Raw genomic sequence first — 23,897 nt, 5'->3', positions numbered from 1 at the left:
CGGTCATGGTCCACATTGATACTAATGACATAGGTAGGATTGGGGAGATGGTCCTGATCAATCCAGTGTAAGAATAATCAGCTGGCAGAGAGCCACCTTCAGTGGAGCATGAACAAAGCTTGGCCAGATGAACCGAAAGCAAAGACTGACATCAAAAACAGCTGTAGAATAATAAACCATCAGAGAAATGGTTTGGGCACAGTCGATGATATATTCCCCTCAAAAGGGCAGGGTAAGTCAATCAAATCGAGAGATAGAAATAAATCTGAAAAAGAAAAATGTGCTTATGACAGGTATAGGGCTTAAAATTGATAAGGAGGAGGTATTTAATAAGATGTCAATATTTAAAGATGATAAGGCACCAGGTCAGGATGAAATGCATCCAAGGATGTAGAAAAAAACAAGTGTGGAAATTCCAGAGGCACTGACAATCTTTCAATCTTCCCTGGAGTTGGGTGATAGTGGAGGACTGGAGAATTGTAAATTTTATGCTCTTGTTCAAGAAAGGTGATAACAATGAGCCCAGAGATTTCAGATCCGTTGGTTTAATGTCAGTGATAGAAAGCTTCCAGAATCAATTATTTGGTATTGATTAAGAGTGACATGGAAAAGTGTGGATCGATTCGAAGATCAACATGAAATTGTTAGAGAAAATTGTGTCTAATTAACTAACTGGAGTTTTTTTTGTAAAACAGGGTACAGAGATGGTTAATGAGGGCAAGGCCATTGATGTGGTGTACATAGACTCCTGAAAAGCACTTGATACAGTGCAACAGGTTTGTGAGGAAAGTTATAGGTCATGGAATATAAGGGATAGGGAACATAGCTCAGGATGGGAAACTGAGCATAATGATTCATGGATATTTTTCAGGTGAGGGGAAGCTTATTAGTAGAGTTCCCCAGGGTCAGTATTAGACACTTGCTTTTCCAGATACATATAAATGATCTAGATCTTGGTATGCAGAGGACAGTTTCAAAGTTTGTGGCTGACACACAACTTGGGAAAACTGTAAATTGTGAGAAGGGCAGTATAGGAGTTCAAAAGGACATTGACAAACTGGTAGAGATAGTGGCAGATAAAGTTCAGTGCAGAGAATTGTGAAGTGATAAACTTCGGTGTGAAGAACATGGATAGTGTTTTGGTAAAGAACTTTTTTTATACAGCGAGTAGTTTGGGTCTAGAATACTCTGCTTGTAAGTATGATGGAGACAGGTTCAATTGAGGCATTCAGAGGGTGTTGTTCCTATTTAAACAATCATCCATTAGGCAGGATTATGGGGAAAAGCCCAGAGATTGGTATGAAGTCAAACTGATCAGTGAGCTTGCGGAGATGTGATGGATCAAATAGCCGCCTTCTGATTAATATAGAAAATGTCACAGCCAATATGAAGAAGTCCCAAACTATCTGCTTCTTGTGATGATGATTGAGGGGTAAATATTGGCAGGGCTCTGGGAGAACTTCCCTCCTGTTCTTTAAATCATACTGTGGATCTTTGACATCCATCTGAAATGGCAGACTGGGCCTTGGTTTAATATCTCATCCAAAGGACATCCGCTCTGACAGTGAAGCAGATCCTCAGTATCACACTGTAGTGATAGTGTTGAGTTTTATGCTCAAACCTCTAGAGAAGGACAGGATCTGGAACTGTGTAACCTAGCGGAAGGGGTGGGGAGAATGCTGCCCACAGAACCACAAGCTAACTGTAGTTTCCAGCTTTTCAAATCAGGAAACACATTCGAAGAAAATTGCTTGTCTTGGTCAACCTTCCTCTCTGATCCGGAGTCACTGCTACAGATTAACTGATCGTTCTTTACATTCACTGTCAATGGGATGTTTGATGGAGAAATCTGCAGCTGCATTTTCTGACATACTCTCAAAGAGTTTGAATCTGCAGCATTACAGGAGAAAAAAAAGTGGGGTGTGGGAATAAATTTGACAGCCATTTCAAAGAGCCAGCTAAGGACTGGCGGACTGAATGGCCTCATCTTTTGGTGTAAGATTCTGTGACTTCAGGTCAGCTGACCCCAGCAGTAGAGGAGGAAGTGCTTCTGCTTTCGACGGTTGCAGTTTCAGTGGCCTAACCTTGACGGACACCTTGATTCTCACATTTGGTTCAATTTCAACCAGTTCTCTGACACATGGTTGGGCGCAGCAGGGTCCCTTGGCTGTTAGAAAACACCTTCAGAATAGCCAGGCCTTACTGAGATTGCCTGAGAAGAGTCAGTGCCCATGTTAGAAGGTCACAGCTTCATTTGTACAGAGACAAAACCGGTGGAATCATTGAGACTGTGCAGTTAGAATCAGCAGCCTCTCAACCTATGTTATGGACCAGACCAAACCCCACCCAGACACATCAAGGAGATAGCCTCGACCCTCACCTTTTCTTATTTTAAAAAGCAAATGTAAGGCGTTGTGTTCCAGTCAGTCAGACTACCAGACTTGAAGCAAAACACACTTTATTCTTGCCCTAAAGTTAAAATTCCACAAAAGAAAGAAGAATTGGAATAACTTAACTATTGGAATTTTTAACAGAATAAGAGATTATTTAACTACTAAACAGCAACTATTGCAAGATACTAACATCCCCTAAACATTCCCTTGGCAAAGATAAATTCAGTAAAATAGATTGTCTCACAGGCAATTCTCCAGTCCAGGAGGAAAGAATATCAAGAGAAAACTCAGAGAGAGAGAACTCCAGATTTGAGATGTCGCAACTTTCACAACCCCAATAGTTACTGAAAGCTAAACTAAAATCCTGGGTCTGTGGGAGCTTGACCCCACCCGTTCAGGCTGCTTCTATTGTTCCAATTTTTTAAAAAACCCAAGGCCTCACAAGCTGTATACCTTATTGGCTTTGAGCAGACCACTCTATACCTCTGTCTCAATCTTTCTTCATAAAAAGAACTACAGGACAAAATACATCTCTTAAAGCCATAATGTAGTCACTCATGTAGGGGAGTTTCGGGGCTGGTGGGGAAAAGTACTTACGAGGGGTTACCTACTGTCTGGTGATCCGATTGTTCTTCCATCTGAGCAGTTTACTTTGGATTGTCAAAAACTTTGCTCCTCGTAATGAGTCCCCTACTGTTCAAGTAAAAGAGCCATAAGATAGGCTTTATGATAAGAGACACAAGAAGGAATGCCACCTAGGAAGGGACTATTTGATACAAAGCAACAATGAGGCCAGCAACATAAAATTCTCCTTCACGCTTGTTGTTTCATGTTAGTGGCACAGGTTAAATTCCGGGTGACGGTTCATCACTGCAGTTTGTTTCACAATGCTGGTCGCTTAAAGGGACAGAGTTTCCCCACGACTGGACTTTTGTTCTCAAGTTGGCCACTCCAAAGCAATAAATTGTGGAAACCTCAAGGTGAACGAATATTTCAGGGTGGTGCTGAGTATAGGGAATATCTCCTAAGTGAAGTCAAATGTGACCTGAAAGCATTAGGCTCCATGGGAGAGTAATAGAGAAGAGCATAATACCTTTGCTGAATATAGCTACTTTCATCAATGAGGCTCAGTGCACAGCACAGTCCTGTACACTGGCTATTCGTATTTGTCTCACAGTTAAAGCCAACTCAAGTCAAGAAACCAAGTCACAGCACCAGGGACCTGGGTCCAGCCTCGGGTGACTGTCTGTGTGCATGAGCATCCTCCGGGTGCACCAGCTTCCTCCCACAATCCAAAGATGTGCAGGTTAAGTGAATTAGCTCTACTAAATTGCCCATTGTGTTCAGGGATGTGCAGGTGTAGGTGCATTAGTAAGGGGTAAATCTACAGCAATAGGGGAGGGGAGTGGGTCTGGGTGGGTTACTCTTCGGAGGGTTGGTGTGGACTTGTTGGGCCAAATGGCCTGTTTCCACACTATAGGGATTCTATGATTCTATGAAACATGAGAAAATGGTGCTCAAGCAAATGTCTGTAGGTGTCGGTGAGCAGTTGATTATATGAATGAAGCCATGGTAACTGTTAATCAAAGGACAAAATTTGGTCTTTGAAACAATGAAAATGGTCAATGAGCTAGTCAATGATAAACTCAATTTTGGGAACTTGGACATTGTTTGGATCTCTAATGTAAAGAATATGGGGTAGATTAGGCACCAGCTATCCTGTGTGGAGAAAATCAAAGGCAGAGCCAGGCTTGGAAACTAGTCTAATATAACTTCAGCTCTGACACTCCCACAACTGGGAGTATCATATATTATACTCAATGGTAACTACAGCACAGAAGAAGGCCAGTCAGCCCATGATGGCTCTTGCAACTCACATCGTTCATTCTCCCACCTTTTCCCCAGAGCCCGAAATCTTTTTCTCTCCAAGTAATGATCCAATTCTCTTTTGAAATCCACGATTGAATCTGCCTCCACCACACTCTCAGGCATTGCAGTCCAGATCCAAATCGGTCACTGTGTGAAGCAAGAAGTTTTTCTTCAAGTTGCCTTTGGTTCTTGTGCCTCTCATCTTAAATCACTGTCCTCTGGTTCTCAATCCTTCTACTGTTAGGATCAGTTTCTTCCTATCTACTCTGTCCAGACCTCTCATGACTTTGAACATCTCTATCAAGTCCTTTCTGGTCTCCAGGGGAACAATCCCAACTTCTCAAATCTATCTATGTACCTGAAACCTCTCACTGCTGGAACCATTTTCATAAATCTTATCTGTACCCTCCCCTTCACATCCATCCTGATGGACAGTGTCCCCTGAACATTGCTGCAGCTGAGGCAGAGCCCTAGATTGATTGAAACATCTCTCTAATTGGTGCATTAGCCAGGGAGGAATTGAAGTGATGTAGTACCTGAAACATGGAGTGTGAAACGGAAATGCTGCTAATTGTAAAAATCTCCATTCAAGGAGCTAATTTGCAGCCTGTAACCTCTGGGTTTGCTTGAGGTGGTCAGTCATGTCTTCCATTGTAGCCATTTCAAGTGTATTAGACAGTGCACTGTTCTGACACATGTAGTCATAAAAACAGCAACTTAGTTATCATCTTAGAGCAGAGATCAGAGTTAGAGTACCATCTAGTTTGGATGCTCTTCATTGAGAAAGGTGCATTTCTGTAGTGTTTCAGAACCTCAGAACATACAGATATACTTTGTAGCAAACTAAGTACTTTTGAAACAAACACAGAAAATGCTGGAGAAACTCAGCAGGTATGCCAGCACCTGTGGAGAGAGAAAAGCAGAGTTAATGTTTTAAGTCCGATATGACTGCGTTCCAAAGAACAGTCATAACAAACTTGAAATGTTATCTCTGTTTCTCTCTCCATAAATACTGCCAGACCTGATGAGCTTCTGCAGCATTTTCTGTGTTTGTTTCCGATCTCCAGCATCCATAGTATTTTCCCTTTCTCGAAGTACTTTTTGAAGTGTGGTCCCTATTGTAATGTAGGAAAAGCAGCAGTCAGTTTATGCACAGCAAACACTGACAAACAGCAATGTGACAATGACTAGATATTTTGTCAAGCACGTTGATTGAGGGATAAACATTGGTGAGGACACCAGTGAGGACACCAGGAAGAATTCCCTGGTGAACCTCTAAAATAACATCATAACATCTCTTACATCTGCTGAAGCAGGCAGATGGGGCCTCAGTTTAGCATCTCACCTGAAAGATGGCAACTCTGCTAGTGCAGCGCTACCACAGAGCATCAGTGTGGAATGAGAATTGAACCCAGAACCTCTGACTCAGAGGTGAGAGTGCTCCCTTCTCAACCCCCATCCCACCATGGGCACACACTGTACGCCTGTCAAATTTGGAAAGAATTAATCGAGAACATTTCACATATTTTGGGGCTACCAACTGCATTCACATTGAAGTAAGGTTCACTAGGTCAGTGAGGAACAGTTAACATTTTGACTTGATGCTGCCTGACCAGCTGAGTAGACAGCATGGTGGCTCAATGGTTAGCATTGCTGCCTTATAGTGCCAGGGACCTGGGTTCACTTTCGTCCTTGGGGGACTGTCTTGTGTGGAGTCTGCATGTTCTCTATGTGTCTGGGTGCTGTGGTTTCCTCCCAAAGCCCAAAAATGTGCAGATTATTTAGATTGGCTGTGCTAAATTGACCGTAGTGTCCAAGGATGTGCAGGTTAGGTGGACCAACCTTGGGAAGTGGGTCTGGGTGGGATATTCTTCGGAGGGGCGGTGTGGACTTGAGGGGCCTCATGGTCTGCTTGCACACTGTAGGGAATCTATTTCCATCATTTTCTGTTTTTATTTAAGATTTCCGGCTTTCTCAACATCTTAGTTTTATTAAATATCAGGAGCCCAGTATTAAAATGACTATACTTTCTAGTCAGTATTATTTTTAACCTGAGAGGCTTAGGAAGGTGCCCTGATCTCACACTATGCAACACGACAAGGTTAAAGGGAATAGAAAGGATGGCAGAGTATCGTGTGATGATGAGGTGGTGACAAGTTTGGGCTGTCAACACTCTGCTGGTTCAGGAACATGAAAAGGCTGAGGGAGAGTGGGCTGAGGATATCCGTTGTTTCAGGTTCCTGCTGATGTCTGTGCTGCACAGGGCCCTCCCACTTCAGCCTGTTGTATTCTTCTTTAATTCCAATGTGATTGAGGAACTGTATGTTCTTGCGTATATGTAAACATAAATATCCAGAGTGCCACATTATTTACTACTGCACTACAGTCTGGGTATCGATGAAACTCCAGCATTTGAGTTTAAATGCGTGATTATATCAAACTCCCAAGAATCACAAGACATTGCACGCTACTGCCATATCCAATTCCTTTCTTTATAATGTATTTACCTAGATTCCTTTTAAATTAATCCATACTATTGACCATAACCACAGACTGTGGAACAGTACCATACCCTCACCACTCTGTGGGTAAACAACCTTCAGTGAGAATGCAGAGGATGAAAAGAGGTTAGAGAATTGACTAGATTATATTAAGAGCTGACGGGTAAGGTAAGGAAAGGCCAGGCAACTATAAACCAGTGAGCCTGACATTGGTGGTGGGCAGGTTATTGGAGGGGATCCTGAGGGACAGGGTTTACATGTATTTCGAGTCATAGAGATGTACAGCATGGAAACAGACCCTTCGGTCCAACCTGTCCATGCCGACCAGATATCCCAACCCAATCTAGTCCCACCTGCCAGCACCCGGCCCATATCTCTCCAAACCCTTCCTATTCATATACCCATCCAAATGTCTCTTAAATGTTGCAATTGTACCAGCCTCCACCACTTCCTCTGGCAGCTCATTCCATACACGTACCACCCTCTGTGTGAAAAAGTTGCCCTGTAGGTCTCTTTGGTGCTGGGTCCTCTACTTTTTGTCATTTGCATAAATGATTTGGATGCGAGCATAAGAGGTAGAGTTAGTAAGTTTGCAGATGACACCAAAATTGGAGGTGTAGTGGACAGCGATGATGGTTACCTCAGATTACAACAGGATCTTGACCAGATAGGCCAATGGGCTGAGAAGTGGCAGATGGAGTTTAATTCAGATAAATGCGAGGTGCTACATCTTGGGAAAGCAAATCTTAGCAGGACTTATACACTTAATGGTAAGGTCCTAGGGAGTGTTGCTGAACAATGAGACCTTGGAGTGCAGGTTCATAGCTCCTTGAAAGTGGAGTCACAGGTAGATAGGATAGTGAGGAATTGGAAAGGCAAGGATTGATTAGGGATAGTTAACATGACTTTGTGTGTAGGAAATCATGTCTCACCAACTAGATTGAGTTTTTTGATGAATGAACAAAGAGGATTGATGAGGGCGCAGCAGTGGACATGATCTAAATGGACTTCAGTAAGACGTTCGACAAGGTTCCTCATGGGAGACTCGGAGTTTAATTTAGATAAATGTCAGGAAAGGCAAATCCGGGCAGGACTTACACACTGAATGGTAAGGTCCTGGGGAGTGTTGCTGAATGAAGAGACCTTGGAGTGCAGGTTCATAGTTCTTTGAAAGTGGAGTTGCAGGTAGATGGGATAGTGAGGACGTTTTTTTATGCTTTCCTTTATTAGTCAGAGCACTGAGCATGGGAGTTGGGAGGTCATGTTGTGGTTGTACAGGACATTGGTTAGGCCACTTTTGGAATATTGTGTGCAATTCTGGTCTCCCTGCTGTAGGAAAGATGTTGTGAATCTTGAAAGGGTTGAGAAAAGATTTACAAAGATGTTGCCAGGGCTGGAGGGTTTGAACTATAGGGAGAAGCTGAATAGGGTGGGGCTGATTTCACTGGAGCATTGGAGGCTGAGGGGTGACCTTATAGAGGATAATAAAATCATGAGGGGCATGGATAGGATAAATAGACAAGGTCTTTTCCCTGGAGTGGGAGAGTCCAGAACTAGAGGGCATAGGTTTAGGGTGAGAGGAGAAAGATTTAAAAGGGACCTAGGAGCAACTTTTTCACCCAGAGGGTGATACATGTATGGAATGAGCTGCCAGAGGAAGTGGTGCAGGCTGGTACACTTACAACATTCAGAAGGCATCTGGATGGGTATATGAATAGGAAGGGTTTAGAGGGATTTGGGCCAGGTGCTGGCAAATGGGACTAGATTAGGTTGGGATATCTGGTCGGCATGGATGAGTTGGACCGAAGGGTCTGTTGCTGTGCTGTACATCTCTATGACTCTATGAGGTAGGACCAGTAAAATAGAGAGACAAAGCACTTGCAATGGGGCTAAAGGATTGGATGTTACAGGTGAATCATTGCACTAAAGCTTAAAGTGTGGGTTTTCAAATGTATAGATTCCCTACAGTGTGGAAGCAGGCCATTCAGCCCATTAAGTCCCTCCAAAGCTCATCCCACCCAGACACCCCTTATCATTTCCCATGGCTAATCCACCTAACCTGCACATCCTTGGACTGTGGGAGGAAACCCACACAGAGACTGGGAGAATGTGCAAACTCCAAACAGACATCATTTATTACTATCCCTTGTTGCCATGAGGGCAGCTAAGAGTCAGCCACATTGCTGTGGGTCTGGAGTCCCATGTAGGCCAGACCAGGTAAAGATGGCGGATTTCCTTCCCTAAAGGACATTAGTGAACTAGATGGATTTCTCCAACAATCAACAATGCATTCGTGGTCATCATTGGACTCTGAATTCCAGATACTGAATGTAAATTCCACCATCTACTGTGTCACGATTCAAACCCAAGTCCCCAAAACCTTGCCTGGGTCTCTGGATTAACAGTTCAGCAATAATACCACGAGGCATCACCCCTCCTCTGAGGCTGGAATCAGGTGAGGCAGCAGTGCTAACCACTTAGCCACCGTGCTGTCCCTGCAGCATCCAGGAACTATTGTTTATTACTCAGTGAAGGTCCAGCTATTGATATCTGTTATAAGAGCTACTGGTCTCATGGTTTACAGTGTGATGTGGAAACTCCATCAAGATGAGAGAATTCTTGCTGCTGCTCCTAAAGTACTTTTATTCTGTAAGAACTAAAGCACTTTAACCGTAAATATTCTGTCCCTCCACCATTGGTGTACAGTGATAGCAGTGTATACTACATACAAGATGCACTACAGCAATGTACCAAGGTACCAGGGTCCTTCAACACCACCTGCCAAACCAGCGACCTCTGCCAACTAAGAAGACAAAAGAAGCAAACATATGGTAATACTACCACTATCCCCTCCAAGCCATACACTATCCTAACCAGGAAATATATTTGTCATTCTATCACATTCACTGGGTCAAAACCCTGGAACTTCCTCCCCAGTAGCATTGTAGGTGTCCTTATACAGGATGGACTGTGGTGCTTCAAGAAGGCAGCTCACCACCACCTTCTCCACGGCAGTTAAGGATGGGAAATAAATACTGGCCAAGCCAGTGATGCCCACATCCCATAAACGAATTTTAAAAAATAATATGCAGCAGAGATGGAAATTTGCAGTTAATGACTGTGTAATGATTGTTCAATAAACTTCAAGTCACCCTGCATGGTGAAAGTCAGTGTGAGTGACAGTTGAGATTAGCAGCAGCAGTACTGGGAACAAATGTAAAACAGAAAACAAAATAAACCTTTCAGCTGTTTTGTCACGAGCATATTTATGACCCTATTACCAAACCATCCACTGATAAGTGAATTAAAAAAGGTTCAGGGATTTTTTTTTGCTTGGGGGAGAAAATCTTGAACCATTTACTTAATATATTATTGAGGATTACAATGAGCTGGAATGAGTTTAGGCACTAATTACTCCCTGGTTTCTCTTGAGTTCAGCTGTCATGACATAGCTTGAGTGAAATTGCTGCTTTATAAATCACAGATATGCATCTCTGTGCCTGGTAACAAACTCAAACTGCAATTGATGATTTCAATCTGGAATATTGATTTTCATTCCTTCCCCTGGAGAAGTTCTTATTTCACATAAAAAGTAAAGTTTCGAGGCCTGGAAATGAAGGTCCCTGTAATTTACAAATGTACCGTAATTAATTTCACTGTTAGTTTTTGGAGGGGTTTGTGTTTCCAGGAAACATATTCGGTACAACTCACAGGACAAAATTAAATGAAGTACAATGTTTGGGGGTGTCACAAGAGTGAAGGGACAAACACACAAACAAACATAGGAGTAGGAGCAGGCGAACTGCGCCCCCCCCCGAAAATGTGCTCTGTCATTCAATATGATCATGGCTGATCTGACCCTGGCCTCTTTTTCATTCCACATTGCCACCTACTCCCAATAATCTTGGTAAAATTGGAAGAACTACAGACGCTGGAAATCAACAACAAGAACAGAAATAGCTGCAAAGGCTCAGCAGGTCTGGCAGCGTTTGTGGAGAGGAATCAGAGTTAACATTTCAGGTTCAGTGACCCTTCCTCAGAACTGATAGTAGCTAGGAAAAAGTTTGTTCTTATGCAGAAGATAGGTTGGGGGTGGGGTTGAGGTAATAGATAGAGATAGAGCCCAAAGAGAGAGAAGAACCGTTGGACAGACAAAGGAGTGGATAACGATCAGCCTAGGAGAATGAATAGCTAACAATGGACAATTAGTGGTTAATGATGGGTGCTGTGTAATAACAAGGCCTGGTGTGTGAGAGCTGGGGTAAGGACACTTCAACACACCACCTTGTTCCCTGGCCAACATCTCTGTCTCAGGCTTGCTGCAGTACTCCAGCAAGGCTCAGTGCAAGCTGGAAGAACAGCACCTCATTTTCCACTTGGGAACTATACAGCCTTCTGGGGTCAATATCGAGTTCAACAATCTTAGGGTTTGAGGCACCTTCTCCCATGTCCTTATCCCAGCCCCTACACACCAGGCCTTGTTATCCACCAATGGTGAAACAATTAAAATTGGGGATGCTAAAGAGGCCAGAATTTGAGGAGCGTAGATACCCTGCAGGCAAATGGGTCTAGGGGAGATTATAGAGATAGGGAGAAGTGAGGCTATGGAAGGATTTGAAAACAGAGTTAGGAATTTTAGGTCACAGTCCTGGGTGAACAAGAATCTGTATCAGTTAGGATACAGCAGCAGAGTTTTGAATGGACGTTTTTGGAGGGTGGAAGATGTGTTTTTATACATTGCATTCGTCAACTCTGGAGGTAACAAAAGTGACCTGGACAGGAGTTTTTAAGGGTCTTCTTTCAATGATGATATGAAAGTCAAGTGAGGTGGAGAGAATCAGACATAACACAATTAGCTGAAAGAGCTCTCTGTCTGTGTTTAATTTCCATTTTATTAAAGCCCTGTAGATAGAAGGACAAAGTTCTATAAACAGAACACAAGTGTTTATTCTGTCAAACTTCTCAGCAGCTATTGAATTAAATCAAAGTGTTGACAGCCCAAAAGAAGAAAAATATTTGAGGTACATCATGCCTGAATCAATGGTTTGAGTAAAAGTGCCAAATTAATTTGAATGTTGGCCTGCTCTTAATTTTTGAAAATGAATTCAGGAGATGTGGATGCCATTGGCTGGGTTAGCTTTTCTTGCCCTTTCCGAATTGTCCTTGAGAAGATGGTGGTAGGCTGCCTTCTTGGACTAGGTAAAAAACAAGGGCTGCAGATGCTGGAATCCAGATTCTAGATTAGAGTATTGCTGGAAAAGCACAGCAGTTCAGGCAGCATCCGAGGAGCAGGAAGATCGATGTTTCGGGCAAAAGCCCTTCTTCAGGAATAGAGGCAGACTGGAGAGATAAATGAGAGGAGGGTGGGGGTGGAGAGAAAGTAGCATAGAGTACCATAGGTGAATGGGGGTAGGGATGGAGGTGATATGTCAGAGAGAAGGGTGGAGCAGATAGGTGGGAAGGGAGATTGCCAAGTAGGACAGGTCATGAGGACAGTGCTAAGCTGGGAGGCCCAGGACCTCCATGTCCTTGGCTGAGTGGGAGGGGGAGTTGAAATGTTGGGCCACAGGACGGTGGGGTTGATTGGTGCGGGTGCACCTCCATCCCCACCCCCACTCACCGATTGTACTCTATGCTACTTTCTCCCCACCCCCACCCTCCTCTCATTTATCTCTCCACCCTGCAGGCACTCTGCCTCTATTCCTGATGAAGGGCTTTTGCCCGAAACATCGGTTTTCCTGCTCCTCGGATGCTGCCTGACCTGCTGTGCTTTTCCAGCACCACTCTGCCTTCTTGGACTGCTGCAGTCCATTTGGTGCAGGTTGATCCACAATGCTGTTGGTAGGCTGTTGCAGGAGTTTGACCCAGCAATACTGAAGGAACAGCGATATAGTTTGAAGCCAGGGTAGTGATTCAGATGTGGTGCTTAGTTCTGCATCTGGTGTCTTTAAACAGAGGTCAATGCTTTTGCTTCCCACCCAGAAACTCTGTGCCACCAGTGACTCTCCATGGCACTCTGCTGGTCCTCTTCCTAAGGTGATTCCACCGAGCTTTATAAGCATTTTTAGAGAGGTTTCTTTCCAAAGTTTAACCCCATGTATCACCTGAATGACTATGCAGAAACCTTTGACTGTTTCACTGGTTTACCTAAATTCATGGCTGTGATTATCTGGGAAGTAAGGAATTGAAGGACCTGCTGATGAGTTTTGCTCACGTGATGTGGGTGGAAGCTTATGTGGAACATGAGCACCGGCACAGGATAGTCGGGCTGAATGACCTGTTTCTGCACATTGTGTGTTAACAAAATGTCCAATTTTCTGAATGCAAAGAATGACTAACTCGCACTACTCTTAACAATTTGCCTTTACAGTGAGAAACAACATTCAGATTAAGTTGTCTCGTTGCTATTTTAGCAGAGGCATCAACCCACATTAAATTATTACTCTCTTTCGAGCAGAAGAGGAATTTGAACTAGTTTCATTAAACATCCCCACAATAACATCACTCCCAGTCATTTCCAAGCAGGTGTTTTATTCCCAGACCGTACCAGGTCAGTTAGTGGTATATTTGCACCACCTCTGTGATATCACTCCATCCAGCTTATTGCTGAAACCCTTGTCTGTGCCTTTTTTTAAACTTCCAGACTCAACTATTACAATGCACTCTTGGCTGGTCTTCCACATTTTACCCTCTATACACATGAGGCTAGCCAAATATCTGCTGGACTCAAGTGACACACCTAATGCCATTCCCCATCTCCCTCATGCTGACTGACCCACATTGGGTTCCAGTCATGCAATGTCTTGATTTTAAACTTTTCATCCTTGTTTTCAAATACCTCCATGGCTTGCTCCTCCCTACGTCTAGAATCTCCTCCAGCCATAACCCTCTGAGATATCTGCACTCCACTGATTCTTGCCTCTTCAGCATCCCAATTTTAGTTGCTCCATGCCTTCAGTTGCCAAGACCCCAGGCTCTAGAATTCCCTCCCTCAATCTCTCATTCTTTTTACCTCACTTTCCTCCTTTAAGATACTCCTTAGAACTGATGTCTTTGACTGAACATTTGGGCATCCGACCTAATGTTTCCTTATGTGCTGGTGTCACACTTTGTTTTACATATGGATGTATTTCCTTGGAGCAGGAGTCAGCCTTTTGACACCTCCCCCCCACCTTCCCCCCACCCCCCCTCCCCAATATGTTTGGAATTGTAAGAAGGCAGTGACAGCTTCCTTCATACGTAACATGCTGTGGGTCGTGATTGATTGTTTGTCCTCTCCAAAAGCTTGGTGGCACCAAGGTGTTGTTTCTTGGCTAACAGCTTGCTCTTTGGTGGGCTTGCTGGCTACATCTCTCAACCTTGTTCCCAGACATCATGGCCTTACTTTCCACACCATACTGGTGATCCTTGGTGGAAGGATTGCAGAGTGGAGAGGTACAGGTGAAAGGAGAAAGACCCAAGGCCTGTATGTGTCGAGCTTTCCCAGGGAATGTCAATACCAGGCGTGTCACTTCCACTCATCCCGTGGCAATGGCTGGGCCCACATGAATGGAAATCAGCAGAACCAGGACATATAATGTGTCAATCCCTGGATATTTCAGTTTAAAATCTCCCATGATTTTAGGCAGGATCAGGTCATAGGGCTGCTTCAGTCTGCTGTTCAAACAGTTAACAATTTCACGTGTTGGTCTATTGCCACAACATAATTGTTTCCATTTGTACCACCTATCATGTATGGCAGGGAAATTGCATCAGCACATGTGTGCCCACCATATGCAGTAGCAATTATGATTGAATGGCGTCACATTTGACCCTGAAATGAGCTCCAATCTCATACTCGCATCCTTACAAAGGTAATCTTTTACCACCTGATATTCCCCGACATCATCCCTGTCTGAGCTCATCTGCTACTGTAACCCCTATTCATGCCTCTCTTATGTCTCGGCCTGACTATTCCAATGCACTCCTGGCAGATCTCCCACATTCTATCCTCCATAAACTTGACATCATCCAAAATTTTGCTACAAATTCCACTCCCCTATTTACCCTTGTGCTCACTGACCTACAGTGATTCCTGGTTAAGTGATGCTGCAATTTTAAAATTCTGATCCGAATTTCAAATCCATTCAGGACTTTGTTGTGACAGGTCTTATGACTGCAATTGGTGTCATGGATTAAAGAGGAGTGGTGAGCCAGGCTTCCTGCTCCTGCTCACATTGGGTGAGGATGGGTGAAGCTTGGCTGGTATGGCCTGGGCAGTGCGGTCTGCCATTACATACTGCCTGCACTCAGAGTTGAGTTAGATCCTGGAAGGGATCCCATCACCCATGGGACTATATTTCAGCGAAGAGGAAAGGAAATGAGCAGCAAGTAATGTTTTCAATTTGTGTCCCAAAACTCAGCTGTTTTATTTTCTTCCCAAGAACACTCCCGTACTGACTCAGTAAGGGACTAACTGCAAGGACAGAGTCAATTACACAAGAACACTCGCATACTGCTAACTGGTTAGGGTGGGGATATTTCCCATGGCTCTGTTCATGTTCAGTATCTGGGATGAAATGATATGTGGAATTGTTGGAATAAGCAGGATGAGCTTGTTGTCCAGCTAATTCTTATTGTTAATTGATTTCCAAATGATCGGACCTTTGCGTTTTTTGTGTTTTTCAGGTAATGAGCATCTGTGTACCTCCAGCTCCACGGAGCCTGGAACTGGTAAGTACTTTGGCTGCATCTGATGGCAAAAAAAGACCAAAAAAAAGACCTATCTTCTGTGACCAGGTGTTATCAGAAATGGTTGTTAATCCCTGTGTTATTGTTCCTACTCGTGTTACATGAGTGTTCGAGAAAGGGCCCTTGCTGTATCCAAGAAAACATATGCCTGCATTAGAAACCATCTACTTGCCATCTAATCAATGCTCCTCAAACTGATTCATCTTGGACAAGTGGGGTACGAGCAGCTCAGTTACATGAGGTGCTGCTCATGACAGAGACATAAATACAGTTAAAATCCACAAGCTGAGCAGTGACGAGCAAGTGGTGTTACAACAATCTCTATCTTTGGGCTCAGTTACATTTTAGTTTGCTGCGTTTTTGTGTTCTCTTTGTCTTTCTCTTCACATGGAAAGTGATTTCAGTACGCAGAACGAGACTCTGAAACTTGTACTAACAAAAGGTTCGGGAAATCTCACTGCTCTATCAGTTACAGCCAACAAGATGACCAGGCCACTCAGTTCGGCTGTTTATAATTGGTTCCTTTAGAGATTTTCTTAGTAATAGCCTGACATGAGGAGCACAGGGGGGAAAAATAATTTAATCACACCCACATTTTGAACATATTACGCAGATGTTCTGAATAGGCAAAGAGGCTGGTTGAGTGCAGGAGTGAAAAAGAATAGAAAGATATGCTGATAGGTTTAGATGAAGAGGGACTTGAATCCACAACTTTCTGATTCAAAGGCAAGAATAGAATCCCTACAGTATGGATCCCTACATTTGGCCTATGGAGTCCATACTGACCCTCTGAAGAGCATTCCACCCAGACCCATACCCTGTAACCTGACATTTCCCTTGGCTAATCCACCTAACCTGCACATCATTGGCTTATGGGAGGAAACCAGAACACCCAGAGGAAACCCACACAGACACTGGGAGAATGTGCAAACTCCACACAGACAGTCACCCAAAGCTGGAATCGAACCCAGATCCCTGGCACTGTGAGGCTGCAGTGCTAACCACTGAGTCACCGTGCCGCCCCCACTGAGCTACAGCCACAACCCACTGAGCCGCAGCTGCAACCTGTAAGTGTGAAACTTGGCAGTGTCCGATACAATTGGTCTTGGCTCCTAATTTAAGGTTTGTCAATTTTTTTTTTAAATGCCTGTATTTTAGTTTCAAAGGAGGCACGTAAACCCTTTTTCAGAAACCGATTCTCCCCAAGGATTCCCTGATGGAGATGTCAATGTGACTTTTTGTGGGAAATCAAAATTTCCATGTAATGTATTCAAACCAGGAGGGACATTTTATTAAAAAGCTGCTTTGTTTTTCTGAGGAAAAGAAATGAACTCAGTTTTGGGGCAGAATCCAGCCATTGTCACTTCGTACTTACTGTATATCAGGCTGTCAAACTCAAGCAGCAGGAATCCCGTGTGGCAAGCTCCTGATTGGAAATCATCGAATAGTTCAGCAGAGACTGAGGCCATTCAACCCATTGAGTCTCTTCTGGCTCTTTCAAAGAACAATACAATCAGTCTCTCTCCCTTTGCACTTTCTCTATCTCTGCATTTTTTTTCGCTTTTACTTTTTTTTATTAATGGCAGTGGGACACAGTTAACACCTGTGACTACAGACTCGATTTGGCCTGAAGAGTTGGCTAAGATTCAGGCTGTCAGCAGTTTTAGATTAGATTAGATTCTCTACAGTGTGGAAACAGGCCCTTCGGCCCACCAAGTCCACACCGATGCTCCGAAGAGTAACCCACCCAGACCCATTTCCCTCTGACTAATGCACCTAACACTATGGGTAATTTAGCACAGTCAATTCACCTAACCTGCACATCTTTGGACTGTGGGAGGAAACCAGAGCACCTGGAGGAAACCCACGCAGACACAGGAGAATGTGCAAACTCCACACAGATAGTCGCATGAGGCTAGAATTGAACCTGGGACCCTGGTGCTGTGAGGCAGCAGTGCTAACCACTGAGCCATCGCCATGTTTTATAGCAAAAGGGAAGGGAAGCAGTTAAAGCTCACTCTCTACACTACTCTGCTTGTCCAGCATGGTAACCTGAAAGTGCATCATTTATTCTCTGATGGGATATAGGCAAAGCCAGCATTTTTTGTCTATCCCTAACTGCCCGTGAACTGAGTGCTTGGTAAAAGGGCACTTACGAATCAACTACACTTCTACCACATGTAAGTAGACTGGATCAGATTTCCATTCTCTAATAGACATCAGTGAGCCAGATGGATTCTTACATCATTCAATGGTAATTTCTCAGTCATTATGACTGAGATTAGCTTTCAATTTCAGATTTATTAACTAAATTCAAATCCATGATGGGATTTGAATTCATGACCCCAGAGCATTAGCCTGGGCCTCTGGATCACTCAGCCAGCAAACCATTACCACCAAACCAGTTAACCTGATCCTTACTGTAATTTGTTCACTGGTGAATCTGATTACTTTGGTCATTTGGAGAAATGTGGGCTGTTTTACTTCGACAGTTGTTGGGTGAGAGGAATCGCCTTGAGTAATCAGCAGCAGTCTCCAGTAAAACTAACACGTGTCTGTGTGGCCAACAATTTATTGGCGGCTGAAGCCAGACTCAACGTTCACCAAAGCACTGCAACGGTTAGAGAAAGTGGTTCATTACCATCTTCTCAAGGGCCTCGAAGGTAATAAATTCTGACCCCACAAGTGATGCTCACATCCTGTAAATAAATACATTTGAGAAAAACTGGGCACAGTATTCAAATTGGGAACTGACCAGTTCGATGACTTCCTTGACCTATTTTAGTTTCAGCATTCAATTTGCTTTTTTGAATGCAACCTGTGCCTGAGTGTACTGCTGTACCCACATTAAAAATAGGAGCATTTATAGGCCAATTGACCACTCAAACCTACTCTTCCATTCGGTCAGATCATGGATGATCTCCACTTTCTGCCCAACATGGGCTCCTGATCTGACAATGTCGTAAATCTCTCCCCTTGGCCCCTTCCTACCTCTGTAATCTCCACCAGCCCTAAAACCCTCTGAGATCTCTACAATGTTTGAAATCTGAACTCTTGTGCATTCCCAGTTTCCATTGCTCCATGTCGGCAGCCATGTCTTCTGCTGAGGCCTTCCATCCCTATCCTCTCTGCCTCTCTCTCTCCTCTTTTAAGTTACTTCATAATTCCTCCATCCTTTACCTCTCTTAATATTTTCTTATGTGGCACAGTGACAAGTTTTTGTTTGTGCTGCTGTGAAGCATCTTGGGATGTCTTACTATGTAAAATGTATTATATAAATGCAAGTTATCATTTGTTATTTTGTCCCATAGTTAAATAATCAGGACATCTTCTCTTGCTAATGACTCAAGAAACTCGTGTGAGACTTGAGTTCGGGCCTGCTCTGTGGGTAGAACACAACGGAGGGACAGTTGAATTAAGCTGGCGATTTTCCAATTAGCCCATGTTCCTTTGATCCAGCTAACAATAGAGGCAGACTTGAATCCAACTTTGAATTTTAAGTTACCAAACGATGTTTACTGCATTGGTCCAAGTGTGTTCTGAAAGTCAAGGCATTTTTTCTTCAACAGCTTTCTTTCCAGAGCTAAACCTTTTTGACTCAGGAAGCAGAAGTCTAATTTTTAACTTACATAGTGAGCTGCCATCTCATTCAATCTTGCAGTAACCGTCCCATTTTTAGCTAGAGCACACTTCAGAGATCAGCAAAGGCTTAAAAAAAGCCTCCAAACAGCAGCTGCCTACTCAGTGAGCATAATGTTTCCATTCTCCATGCCATCTGTATTGGCAGTCAGATACTGAAAGCAGGAGGTGACCTTCGTTAAAAGTTTAACTGTCAACAGCTTTTGCGATTCAGTTCTAGGCGTAAAGGAGAAGAAAAAAGTACCCTCAAATTCATCTCCTCTTGGGACATGGGGAATAGAGGAGGAAGAATACCAGCTATATCTCATCCTTAATCCCCATAGTTATAGTGTGAAGCAAGTGGGTCATTTGTTGTCTCCATTTGGAGTGTTTGTGCCTCAGAACTCAGAAGTTGCTTGTTCAAGGCCTCAATGGAAGAAGTGGAACTAAAACCTGGTCCAGTTCCCTGCATCCTGTGTTACCTGGCCTTGTGGATGATACACCATTTATGCTTTAGCTTATATGTAGCATGAGGGAAGCGGTGAAGTTTGGTCTCAGAACTTGAAGTTGTTTTGTTTCACTTGTTGATCTACCTGGCAAAGGTAATCAAACACACATCTTGTCGACACCCAACTGAATGCAAGAATGTGCATTATAGAGTCTTAGAAGTTTACGGCATGGAAACAGACACGTCGGCCCAACTTGTCCATGCTGCCCACTTTTCACAATTAATCTTGTTCCATTTGCCTGAGTTTGGTCCATATCTCTCCATACCCATCTCATCCATGTACCTGTCTAAATGTTTCTTAAATGCCAAAATTGTATTCGCCTCTACCACTACCTCTGGCAGCTTGTTCCAGACCCTCACCATCCTCTGTGTGAAAAATTGCCCCTCTGGACCCTTTTGTGCCTCTCCCCTCTCACCTTAAACCCATGCCCTCTAGTTTTAGACTTCCCTACCAGGGGGAAAAGCTGTTGGCCATTGACCTTATCTATGTCTCTCATGATTTGGTAGACCTCTATGAATGTTGCCTCTCAGTCTCCTAAGCTCCAGCAAGCATGCCAAAAGCTGCCTTCACAACCTTCACCACCCTGTCTACCTGTGACTCCACTTTCAAGGAGCTATGAACATGTCCCCATAGATCTCTGTTCTGTAACACTCCCCAGGGCCCTACCATTGTAAGTCCTGCCCTGGTTTGACCTACCAAAATGCAACACCATACATTTATCTAAATTAAGTAAGTGAACAATCTGCTCAGCACCACTCCTCAGTTTCCTTTGCTCATAGACATCACTCGCCCACACATCTGCCAACTGATGGAAATCCACAGGCTGGTCGAAATTATCCGTGCTGCCCCTCACTTCCCCACACCATGATAACCTGTTGAACCTACCTTCCTTCTGTCTTTGCAAAATGGAGCAGCGTTTTTGAACAATATCCACCAGCAGATATCACTTTGATCAAGGAACAGGAAACACAGGAAGACATTGACAAGTTTCTTGTGACAAACCCCATCTGCCATCATTATTGAGGAGTGTACCCTGGAACTAATCACCTTAAACTGGGAGTATGTTCAGGGAACATAGTTGGGTGGAACTGAGAAAACAGAAAGGCATGATCACCTTATTGGGATTATATTATAGACCCCCCCAACAGTCAGCAGGAAATTGAGAAACAAATTTGTAAGGAGAATCTCAGTTATCTGTAAGAATAATAGGGTGGTAATGGTAGGGGATTTTAGCTTTCCAAATATTGTCTGGGACTGCCATAGTGTTAAGGGCTTGGATGGAGAGGAATTTTCTAAGTGTGTACAAGAAAATTTTCTGATTCAGTATGGGGATGTACCTACTAGAGAAGGTGCAAAACTTGACCTACTCTTGGGAAATAAGGCAGGGCAAGTGACTGAGGTGTCAGTGGGGGAGCACTGTGGGGCCAGTGACCATAATACTGTTAGTTTTAAAATACAGTCGGTTCTGCTATAATGCGTGTTCCTTCAACGCAAATTGACGATAACACATTTGAAGAATTTAGACCGTTATTTGTAGAAAATGAACTTTCCTTACCTGTATTGGCTATAACGTGATTTCAGCCCCATGCTTTAAATGATACTGCTATTTTGCGATTTCCTTGTAACACGGGATTGCATGGGAATGGAACTATCACATTATATCAGAACAGACTGTAGTGATGGAAAAGGATAGACTAGTTAAAGTTCCAAATTGAAGGAAGGCCAATTTTGATGATATAACGCAAGAACTTCCAAAAGTTGATTGGGGCGGATGTTTCAGATAAAGGAACGGCTGTAAAATGGGAAGCCTTCAGAAATGAGGTAGCAAGAGTCCAGAGATCGCATGTACCTGTTAGGGTGAAGGGCAAGGCTGGTAGGTGTAGGGAATGCTGAATAACTAGAGAAATTGAGCTTTTGGTCAAGAAAAAGAAAGAGGCATGTGTCACATACAGACAGCCGAGATCAAGTGAATCCTTCGAAGAATATAAAGGCAGTAGGAGTGAACTTAAGAGGGAAATCAGGAGGGCAAAAAGGGGACATGAGATAGCTTTGGCAAATAGGGTTAGGGGGGAATCCACAGAAATTGTACAAATACATTACAGTCAAAAGGGCAACTAGGGAGAGAATAGGGCCCCTTAAAGATCAGCAAGGCCGCCTATGTGTGGAGCTGCAGGAGATGGGGGAGATACTAAACGAGTATTTTACATCAGTGTTTTCTGTGGAAAAGGATATGGAAGATATAGAATATGGGGAAATAGATGGTGACACCTTGCACAATGTCCATATTACAGAGGAGGAGGTGCTGGACAGTGTATAATGCAAAAAAATGGATAAATCCCCAGGACCTGATCAAGTATACCCTAGAACTCTGTGGGAAGCTAGAGAAGTGACTGCTGGGCCCCTTGATGAGATATTTGAATAATCGATAGTCACAGGTGAGGTGTCGGAAGAGTGGAGATTGGTGTACGTGGTGCCACTATTTAAGAAAGGTGGTAAGGACAAGACAGGGACTATAGACCGATGAGCCTGACATCGGTGGTGGGCAAGTTGTTGGAGGGAATCCCGAGAAACAAGATTTACATGTATTTGGAAAGTCAAGGACTGATTAGGGATACTCAGCATGGCTTTATGCATGGGAAATTGTGTCTCACGAACTTGGTTGAGGTTTTTGAAGAAGTAACAAAGTGGATTGATAAGAGCAGAGCAGTGGGCATGATCTCTTTGCACTTCAGTGAGGCATTTAACAAGGTTCCTCATGTTGGACTGGTTAGCAACGTTAGATCACATGGAATACAGGGAGATCTAGTTATTTGGACACACAACTGGCTCGATGGTAGAAGACAGAGGGTGGTGGTGGAGGGTTGTTTTTCAAACAGGAGGCCTGTACCCAACAGTGTGCCACAAGGATCTGTGCTGGGTCCACTGCTTTTCGTCATTTATATAAATGGTTTGGATGTGAACATAGGAGGTATGGTTAGTAAGTTTGCAGATGACACCAAAATTGGAGGTGTAGTGGACGGTGAAGAAGGTTACCTTAGCGTAAAATGGGATCTCGATCAATGGGCCGAGGAGTGGCAGATGGAGTTTAATTCAGATAAATGGGCGGTGCTGCATTTTGGAAAGGCAAATCTGGCAGGACTTATACACTTAATGGTAAGGTCCTGGGGAGTGTTGCTGAATAAGAGACCTTGGAGTGCAGATTCTTAGTTCCAAGAAAATGGAGTGGCAGGTAGATAGGATAGTGAAGAAGGTGTTTGGTATGCTTTCCTTTATTGGTCAGTGCATTGAGTACAGAGGTTGGGAGGTCATGTTGCGGCTGTACAAGACATGGTTAGGCCACTTTTGAAATACTGTGTGCTATTCTGGTCTTCCTGCTATCAGAAGGATGTTGTGAAACTTGAAAGTGTTCAGAAAAGATTTACAAGGATATTGCCAGGGTTGGAGGATTTGAGCTATAGGGAGAGGTTGAATAGGCTGGGGCTTTTTTCCCTGGAGCATTGGAGGCTGAGGGGTGACCTCATAGAGCTTTATAAAATCATGAGGAGCAAGGATAGGATAAATAGACAAGGTCTTTTCCTTGGGTTGGAGGAGTCCAGAACTAGAGGGCATAGGTTTAGGTGAAGGGGGACAGATATAAGAGGGACATAAGGGGCAACATTTTCACACAGAGGGTGGTGCATGTATGGAATGAGCTGCCAGAGGAAGTGGTGGAGGCTGGTACATTTGCAACATTTAGAAGGCATCTGGATAGATATATGAATAGGGAGGGTTTAGAGGGATATGGACCAAAAGCTGGCAAATGGGACTAGATTTATTTAGGGTGTTTGGTCGGGCATGGACATGTTGGACCGAAGGGTCTATTTCCGTGCTGTACATCTCTATGATTCTGTGATTCTAAGTGAGGAGGCGATTCCTTGGCTTTGGTGATTTGTATTTGCTCAGTCAATAAATTACTTATTGACATTCCAATTTATTTTTTGTTTATTTCATTTCCTTTTGGTTATGCTGGTGAGTTTTTATCGAATATGTTTTTTTTGTAATTCTGCCCTTGTACGTTGTTGAGAAATAAATGGATTTCACCTGTTATGTTCAGTACAAGGTGAAGTGGTCAATTAACTGGAACAGTCTCTACTGGCTTAACAGTCGCATTGTCTTTCATTTTTACCTCATGAACACTGCATTCTGGTGCAGGGTTGTGATTGAAATGTGAACACGGGGGCTGATGTTTGGCAAAATAAATAGTACACAGGTGAGAGTTTCAGGAAAGGAAGCAGACT

The 23,897-nt window shown here is 43.6% G+C and overlaps 1 protein-coding gene across 4 annotated transcripts in view; it reads left to right on the top strand.

Annotated features, from left to right (window-relative positions):
• Window positions 1–23,897, top strand: part of LOC122543325 (tensin-2-like) — a 272,952-nt gene that overhangs the window by 150,591 nt on the left and 98,464 nt on the right. For all 4 annotated transcript variants that reach the window (XM_043681854.1, XM_043681853.1, XM_043681852.1 and 1 more), the window contains exon 4: window positions 15,431–15,475. In XM_043681854.1, coding sequence (XP_043537789.1) covers window positions 15,431–15,475 — 45 coding nt within the window. The remainder of the gene's footprint in view (window positions 1–15,430; window positions 15,476–23,897) is intronic.

Source organism: Chiloscyllium plagiosum, chromosome 43 (genome assembly GCF_004010195.1).
Source record: "Chiloscyllium plagiosum isolate BGI_BamShark_2017 chromosome 43, ASM401019v2, whole genome shotgun sequence".
NCBI lineage: Eukaryota > Metazoa > Chordata > Chondrichthyes > Orectolobiformes > Hemiscylliidae > Chiloscyllium > Chiloscyllium plagiosum.
Note: the sequence above shows the minus strand (reverse complement) of the source record. Positions and strands in the feature narration are given on the sequence as shown.